The sequence below is a fragment of the Phaseolus vulgaris genome, chromosome 4 (assembly GCF_000499845.2).
Source record: "Phaseolus vulgaris cultivar G19833 chromosome 4, P. vulgaris v2.0, whole genome shotgun sequence".
Classification (NCBI taxonomy): Eukaryota; Viridiplantae; Streptophyta; class Magnoliopsida; order Fabales; family Fabaceae; genus Phaseolus; species Phaseolus vulgaris.
This window is the reverse complement of record NC_023756.2, coordinates 8,316,375-8,326,088: the sequence shown is the minus strand read 5'-3', so window position 1 is coordinate 8,326,088 and position 9,714 is coordinate 8,316,375. Positions and strand designations below refer to the sequence as shown.

The following is a 9,714-nucleotide window of genomic DNA, read 5'->3' as shown; positions in this document are numbered from 1 at the left end:
AAGCTAAAAAGTATGTATAAAATGAGTTCATCAATGTGACTCAATGGAAGTATAAATTGAGTTCATCAATGTGACTCTAGAAGATTTCTAACTCTTGAACAATAACATTGCGTGAAATGGTGCAATTATTTACTCGAGTTAATAGATGTCATTGGCCTGTTATGCTCAAGATTTTAGGTAATAATGACACATTATGCTAACTAAGATAGGTAAAGGCATGGAGACATGTCACTCACGCGATTTGAATTATAAAACATGAGGATATGTGGAGATTATGACTAAAAAATTTCCATTAAACAACTGAAATGAAAGGTTATTTCTAAAAGAGGGGTCCTTTAATGGTTTGGAAATAGTTCACAAATTCTTTGCAGCATATATATAAGAACAACCAAGAGATTGTATATATGTGTAGTTTGTCTCAACCAAATACACTGCAAGTTTCTACATTTTTAACAAACTAAAAAGAGGCAACCAAATACACTGCAAGTTTCGTTTTATTACCAGAATCTAATGAACCTTATAGGTCAACCTTCTGATTGAAGCCACTATTTTCATACTTATTCTGAGTTTATAGGAAATATATAAAGAACAAAAACCAGGATTCAGCCATCTTACTTGGGAAAACCCTGAAAATCCCTGAAAATGAAGGCTTTTAAAAACCCGTAACATGAAAGAATTACTCATCCAGAATCCAGATGAGAGATTGTGCGGCATTGCCACTCCATTGACAAGTCTCCAAAAATTGAAATGTGGCAATAACAATTTGACCGAAGAATGTAGCATGCAATAAGTGTGGACATCAAGACGGTTTGATCTTCCAGGTGGAGGTACCACAGACAGACTAAGTTTGTGAGAATTCTAACAAAAGTTAAGCAATCAATTTTGAATCACAGTTATAGTACTCAATAAGGGGCCATTATATTATAGATTCTAAGCCAGAGGCCACCAAAGTATTCCGCAAAGAAAGACTAGCACCAATGGCGGCTATACTATCTGTTAGTACCAACCATGTAGTTTTTAAGGAGCTCTGTCAAAGGGTTGTGTATCGTTGTAACAGACATCCCATACAGCTTCCAAGGAATCCTTGGCAGCAAAACCAGAGCAGTTGGGGTTTGCAGACAATGATTCCAAAACTCTTCTTCTCACACATTCCTTCAAGTACCATTACATTGATTCAGTATTGAACAAATATAAGCCGGAAAAAAGAGAGTCTAAAATATCAAATCAAATATACTAAAGCAAAGAGAGAATGCATGACAGCAGCAACAAAATAACAACAGATGTAATTTGAAGGAAAACAGAAAACTGTATCTGACACAATTTAAATGGGTTTATAAACATAAACTCTTTTCAGTCCCCTTAGAAATCACGAAAAAGTCTTTTAATATGCATAAGACAGACTAGTGTCCACCTCCCAACCAAAGAAAGAAGAGGGGTTATTTTTAAGTATCAGGGAGAAGCTGAAGCAATCATATCATATAGCAGTTGGCACGTAAGTTATGCTTCTACAAGTTTGTTTTTATTAAATTTAGTCCATGGTTTTAGTATTTCCTAATCCTTTTCTAATTAGAAATATTTAAGAAACCCCCTTCAACTATATGTCATTTTTCCTGGACAGGGCTCAAAGTCCAATCCCTCTAACAAGGCATCTTGGCCCAAATTAAGGACTATCCAGTGTGTTATTTGTAGTAAAAAATGGCCAAGAACACAAATAAGATGGTTTCCCAAGACACGGTTGAGCATTGCCCTTAAGGACTCATCTGCACAGCCTTGACCTCCAGGATTACATGTTCCTCCCCCACTACTATGTACGTTGTGCAAGAGAAGGATAAACGTTATGTAAATGAAGGAGGTAATGTTCACATACATGAAACATTAACATGGAACACGTTACGCCCCAATGTTATCATGTAAACATCCAAGGGTGAGACGTGTCACATAGCCAAAAACTAAGGAAATCACATAAGGATTTATATTAATGAAAGTTAAAAAGAAAAAAAATAAATACAAAAAATGGCAAAAGGGACCTGAACCTCCCTCCTTATCACATGCACAAGGGGAAAATTGACAGGAGTTTGAACTGAAACTAGCACAAAAAAAACTCAAAGGAGGCCACAACTTTGTTCGTCAGGCCACAACCTTTGCACCCACTTTGGAGGTACATGAAGTGTCTTGGTATATAAACTCTTTTAAAAAAAGTAAATATTAGGTGTTGACTGAAATTAATGGCATCATCTAGGAGCAATATTACTATAATACACTTAAGCAGAGGATATTGTTTATCGACCTAGAATAAAGGGATAGTGTCTTGTGTTAATAATTTTACCATTATTTACAGCTCAAATGTCACTGGTTTTGAATAACACAAATACACAGCCGTTAATAAAAATGACGCAAATACACAAAGTTCAGATATAGCATGCTTGCAATAGGGTCTTTTTGAACAAACTACACTTTAATGACTTATTTGACTTTCTCACAAATTAAAGATATGGACAAAGGAAAATCATGGTTCAGTTTGCACTGAGGGATGCCATAAAAAATGGTTACATTTCATTTTCTACGTATGTACTCTATACTATTTGAATTTAAACTAATGAATGGCCACACAGGAGGATGGGAATTAGAGATTTAGCAACATGTGTTGAATCCAACAAAATTGGAAATACCACCACATCATTATGTGGCAAGGAAAAGAGCAAAAGGCATAACTGTCTCTTCTCAAGTCTTTCTTCACCAATGCTTAATGTATATCATTAGACCATATAAGAATGGTTAAGCTATAGTAAAGCACACTAACAAGAAACCGCCATCTCATAATCCTACAACTCCGAACCTTCAAACTGACCTTTGATCCAAATTGAAGTAAAGTTACCTAGGGATACTGCTAGAAACTATATGTCCTTCCTCAAGTTTAATGTTAAATCAGGCCTCCAGGTGATTAACTCCCTCTACCTTAAATTTTTATATTTCCTTTGATCTAATTCAGCAGTCATGTTGTGAACAAAACTTATGAACCATGTTAGTGATGTATGGCTCCTAAGTACAAACTGCAGAGTATTTGGTAATGTGGATTTGGGATGACAACCATACAAAACAAAGTTTAATACAATCTAAAATCAAAGACAACTCTAGAGTTATATATTATCTGATGACAATGACATTTATTAACCATCACAAATCAATACTGTGGCTAAAAGAACGAGAATAGGGGAAAAGGATAGGTAGCTACTCTCTAATCTTTATTTGTATTCTATGTTCCACCAAACAGTAAGACATTTGCACTAATCTCTGGTAAACAAGCCAAATTCTAGTTACCATCCCTAGAAAATTATGCCAAGTATTAAAAATTCTGGCATGGATAACTTCAATTGGTCTATGATCTTTTGGCTTTTGATCTTGATCATATAACCTACTTAGCCCAGATCAAATCATATCTAACATACATACCAGTCAAGTGTCGTTTCTCAGAATTAAACAAGTTTTTCACCACTCTAGAAAACTTTCCAACAAAATTGGTATTTCAACAGATATATATGATTAAAAGGATTGCCCCCGAGTAATTTAGATATAGACAAACATGAGGATTTGCTTTTCCTTATCTTATCTTTTAATAATGCACTAATTGCTTCCACGAGGCAACATTAGAGGCAGTAACAATAGACTCAACCTTCAATTAAAATTGCTACTTTTTCAAATAAAATGGTTATAACTAAATTCCTCATTTTAATAATTTTGTTATCCCAATGGTCCTTTTCTTTGATGATTAGTTCAAAATATGCAAGCGCAATAGCTAGTTTTTTTTTATATTGTACTCTTTCTAATCCTTCATTTGTGCAAGCACAAATGTAGCAAAAAGTTGTGGGATGCTTAATACTCCCAATCTATGTATCGAATAGCAATTTTAAAACTTTTCAGATGAGAATAAATCTTCTGCGGAAGGACAAATTTAGTCAAACTTCGTACTTTCTCTTTCTCCAACTTATAACTAGATACTAAGTTTAATCTAGGAAAAGATCCAACTAAAATAAATAGCTTGCACTAATGAAGGAGGGAAATAAAAAGTTTACTTGTTCATGCCCTCGTAGTTTTATAAAACCTCGTAGTAGTTCCCGCTTATAATGACAATCGCCACTTAGATGATTAGTTCGTATCTGTTTCACAATATCATAAAGAAATATTAATTACGAGGTAAAAGGATTTGAAAAACCAACATAATCCCAATAGGAACACACTGTAAGATACGAACCTCAGTACAAGCATGGTGAGCACAATCCGTCCAATCCAAGTTGGCCCCACGACAATCATCAAACGCATGAATTAACTCACGAATTACCACCTGGTTAACGCTGTCTTGGATTTTTAAATTATTACTGCATACTTTTACCTGGGAGAAATGCACACCAACATAGGAGTAAATGAATACTAGTTAGTTGCAATCTTATTATTAAGAAGTGAACTTTAAATTAATTCAATCCTTATAAAACCGGTTTATAAAATGAAGTTTGCATCCAGTTATATACATTAAACTATCCTAATCTCTAGTCTAGATCTCCAACACTTAACATCAAGCCAAAGTAAAAGCATTGATCAGAATACTAATTCAACCAACAAAACAACGAAGCAGCAATAGGATAAGAGCTTATATTCTTCATCAAACAAAAGCACAACCAGCTTCTTAATTGTACATGTAGAACCATAATTCGAACTTTACAGCAGCATAACAATAGCTAAACAAAATTAACACACAAAATTTCCATTCAAACCACAATTACAGTTAACTTGAATGAAAGGAACAAAAGTAAATGAACAAGGAAACAAGTACCCCTTCACCTCGAACATAATAACCAGCCACTTTCTGGTTGCAAGTAATAGCTTTGAAAAAATTGTCTCCTACTGCACACCCAGCTTTTTCCAAACGTTCCCTCAAAAACTTCACCATTGGAGCTGTCAAAGAAAGTCGCCATAAACCCTAAACCAATTAACATAAAAACACAGAGATACGATAAAACCCTAAATCCTAAAACTATATAAAAATATGTAAGATTGTCGATGGGAGAAAGGTGAAGAAGAAAATGTAGAAGGAAATTTGACATACTTCGGAAACTCTTTTGAATCATGATTTGGCATTCTTCCTCAGACATAGATTTCTTCTCCATTACTTAATCTTTCAGTTGCAACAACCTGAAGTAGCATAAACTTGGTGTTGGTGATGACAGAGGAAGCAAGGGGTAAAACATTTACATTTAAAAAACAAATACATAATAAATAAATTCAATAGCAGAAAATCAAAATAATTGGGGGGAGACAAATTAAAAAAAAAAAAAAACACATGTCTGTTCATATATTATTTTTTAATATTATATAATCATATCGATTTTCACAAACACTTTTTTAATTTTAGAAAAAAGTACTTAAAACAATTCATTATATGATTATTTATATTAGGTTTTCTCTTTATCATATAAAGTTAAACTAAAATAAAATAAAGGTTTAAATATGTTTTACATTAGTACTGATTTAATTTTTTATTCATGCAATCCTTTTTTGTTTTTTAATCTTCAAAATGTTTCTTGTTTATTTTTTTAATTACTCTTAAAAAAATCTAACCAGAAATAATGATAAAGAATAAGAAAACAATTAAAAAATGCATTTTTTTTAAATCAATATAATCACAGACAACATAAACATATTTGAAAATAAAAATTTACAGCGCCTAAAACATATATTAATATAGTAATATATAAAAGTAAAAACATACAATGTAGTATATAAATATCCAAATAAAATAAATTAGTGTATATCACTATTAATATCTTATATACTAAAAATATAAAAAAAAATAAGAAAATCATATTTTAGTGAAAAAGGGATAAAAATAATATAAATCTATTTATGAGTTGAGAAAGTGAAAAAATATAAAATAAAATTTTAAAATAAGTAAAAAAAATGAATAAATATTGAAGATAGGTCAAATTTAGAATAACTTAAATTGAACTTCAAAGTTTGTTTTTTTTTTTTCTTTCAAATAAATGGGAAATGATGATGATTAGAGAATTTAAGAATAATCATATAGTGATCTTATAAACATGTAAAATATTTTCACAAAACACTTGTAAAAGACCATCAAAGTTTATTATAGGTGTAATAGATGAAACAATACAATAAGTAGAATTTTATACTAGTTTCCTCCAATTTTTTGCTTCATTCAATTCTCATTTTCAACTTGTAAATGGTTCACTAATCTAAAATTGATTACAAATATTCTCAGTGATACTTCTAATTTACAACAAGACACAAAGTCACTCTTGGTTATTCCTTTTACCTCCCCTTGAGATAAAGAACAAAGTATTCTTTAACATTAAGTCCATTCTAGCTTTCCCAAGTTTTATATTATTATTGTTCTTTGCTACAATAAAAAGTTGTTTAAAAATTGTAAAGAAAACTCTCAACAGAGAGGATATAAACTATGAACATTCCTTGTCAAGATAATAGAGTTCATATAGTGAAGGTTTTACAAAGAGAGGATAATCTCTCTATCATCTATTAGACTATCTATATAGATCTAACAATTGAATAGATTTTGCAAAAGCGCATTCACAACATCTGAAATTTCATGTAGGATTATTAATTTAGTTTGCATGGTGAGTCTTCTGTTTATAGATGTCTTGAAAAAGATCATTGAAGCTTCCATGCAAATTTTGTCCTTATGTTAGTTCTTTAATAGAGGTTGATCTTTTCATTGACAACTTCTTCTGCTGCACTCAACTTGCTATGCAAAGGACAATTTTTCTTCTAAATATACCTTTGCATACTGGCAACACTAAATTAAGCATAAAATCTCAAAAAAGGTTTATCTACTAAGTCAAAATCATTGTGGGAATCAATGACTTGTATTTGGTGAAGGGTAGGTAGTCTAGCAGATGAAATTTGCATCTTGTGCATATGCGTGATTTCAATGTCTAGTACTTTCATGTTGACATATTTTGATAATTGTCATATAATGATTATACTTAGCATCTTGTGTTATATGTATGGTTTTAGTGTCTACTACTTTCATGTTGACATTCTCTAATACTTTAGACAATCTTGCTCTAGATAATATAATAGTTTTAATGTGGCATCGCCTTATTCTCTTTAAGCATAATGGCTTCTTTTTTTCCTTATACACACTTGCAGAGACTGTGGGTTATGTTGATAAGACTATATTAGTTGATATGGATTAGACCATCCATGAAAGGTTGTTAGATATCGTATAGTAGTCAAATTAAAAATATTCCAGCGTAACACTAGAGAAATGATAATATAGAAGTGGTTAGATGACCTCAAGTCATCTATCAACAAATCCAATAGCAAGTTCAGTGAACAAATTCAAAACTTATATGTAAGCAATGAAAATAGCAATAAGAGTAAAGGGGGTTGTGTTGTTAAGCAAGAAAATATAAAAGATGAATTTAAAATAGTAGAGAGCGCAAGTTGACTCGCAAGTTCCTCCACCAATGAGTTTCTCATAGTTATCTAAAGATTATCACCCTTCAATTCTCACACAAGGTTAAACTAAATCAAACATGTGTTAATCCAGTTCAACCGAACCTTGTCATAAAAAACATGTGTCTACGAATGTATTCAATACCCACTTGTATCCATACGTGTACTTATGGGATGTTTCTCTCCTCTCTCTTGAATCATGCACCCAAAAAATTAATCAAAACAATGCAAATTACCTAAGAAACCAAATTTTAAGACAAGGAAGACTCTCAATCATGCATTCAAGTACAACCTCTAAAAAATAGTTTTCCAGGAGATCAAAAGATTAAAACAACTACAGAGAATTGAAAATTGAAACTTTTATTGATCAGAACCTCAAAACTCAATGGGAAATTACCTCAAATATCATGCCAAAAATGTTGCTCAAATTAAGAGCACTCATATAAGTCAAGAGATAATACAAACTAACTCGACAAGCAGATGACTAAGGATACCACAAACTCTTCACAAAGAGGTCATTCATCTCAACATACAAGACAAAGCCCCACCAAATCTCAGAAGAGCCTTAACAGAGGGAGAACCTAACATGAATCAGAATATCAGTTGTTCTTCCTTCTAGTCTTCTTACAAGACATGTTAAGTAAATAAATTGGGCTCACTTTAAGCTTCAATTAGAAAAATAAGCTAGAAGAGGGTGTACTTAGTAAATTGGGCTTGTGCCAAAATCCACCTTAACCTAGCTTCTAGAAACTCACCCATGTGCTCACCTTTGACCTAGATTCTAGAAGACTCCTTCATTTTCTCACATTGACCTAGTTTCTAGAAGCTTGTAGTCATTTACACCTCTACCCTTCCTCTCTTCATGACACTCATATCTATAAATAGGGTTCCTCCCCTTTTGTAAATCACACATTGAATTTTGAATATAAAGAAACTCTGTTTAAGTGTTTAGTGAGCTGAGTCTCCCAAAGGTTACTAGTCTTATCTTGTGAGTGCCATGATCCATCTTCCATTCCATAAGCTTTCTCTCATCTCTATCTTTTTCTTTCTTCCATTACACCTTCCATAATTCCATTTCCATTTGTTTATTTTTTCTTTGTTTTTTTTTATTTGGTCATAATATTGCTTCCTTCCATCTTATGTTATTTTAATTTTTGCACCTCATCATCATTATCACCTTATATTGTGTTTTTCTCTTTGCCCTCTAGAAGTGAACCTTCACACTTACTTAATCATTTTGTCAAGTTCATGTCTAATGGGAATCTTCTTTGGGTTTCTCACCATATTTTGCTTAAAACAAAAACTCATAAGCAAAGTGCCACCATAAAATGTGCAAAATCAACTCACATCAAAAGACCAAAGGTTGCACTATACTAAAAAGGCTAATCAGATTATAGAGCAAACCTGACAACTTCAAAGAAGATCTTTTAGGCTTAAGGAAGATTAAACTACTAGGATGCATAGGAACTTCATGGAAAACATTAAGAGTGTTTATCCATAAGCCTAGGAGAGCGGGCTTACCCTTGTATACGTGGAAAGATGCTATCCTCCCAAGAGAGCAAGATGATCTGAACTACGAGAAAAATAATCATTGTATTCGTCCTTAGGCGCAAACTTTCCTAGTCATCAGACCTAATGATCAGTAGGTCATTGAAACACCAAACCTTCAAATCTTAGTCATAAGTAACTGTTTGGCAAAGATTACTCAGTGTCAGACAAGAGCGACTCAAGTAAAGAAAACTCAATGACAAAGTTAGCCACGAGTGGCTACAATCAGAAAGAAAACTCAATCAACTAAGAGTGGCTAGGTGCAAAGAATACCCAGGGTCAAAAAGAGTGACATGAGTAAAGAATATTTGGTGCCATCCAGTAGTGATTTGAGGAAAGAATACTCAAGGGGTTAGCTAACAGTGACTACAAGCCTAAAGAATACTTGAAATGTACTTCACTACAAGAGTCTGGTTAGTTGAAGTTGACTGGTTGGCCAAAAATTGGGTGTAGTCTGTGCGACACATGAACCATTATAAATTGTTGTGTGTGTGTTCCTTTTTTTTTTCTATCTCCTTTATATTATATGTTATCACCATCTGCACCAACCCAAGGAGGAGAGTTAATATATGAGTACATACCTAATTTTACCAAATTGCTCTTAAAACTTGATTTTTGATTTGCATGGTTAGTCACACGCTAAACTATCATCTAATCACATGTCAAAGCAAAAACTAA

The 9,714-nt window shown here is 32.6% G+C and overlaps 1 protein-coding gene across 1 annotated transcript; it reads right to left on the bottom strand.

Annotated features, from left to right (window-relative positions):
* Nucleotides 1-377: 377 nt before the first annotated feature.
* On the bottom strand, nt 378-5,280 carry LOC137837164 (mitochondrial inner membrane protease ATP23-like). The gene is made up of 5 exons (XM_068646052.1): nt 5,099-5,280; nt 4,826-4,947; nt 4,250-4,387; nt 4,071-4,154; nt 378-1,152 (listed from the first exon to the last, which is right to left on the bottom strand). Exons 1-5 carry the CDS (start codon nt 5,157-5,159, stop codon nt 1,018-1,020), a joined length of 540 nt encoding a protein of 179 aa, XP_068502153.1. The 5' UTR covers nt 5,160-5,280; the 3' UTR covers nt 378-1,017.
* Between the last annotated feature and the right edge of the window lie 4,434 nt (nt 5,281-9,714).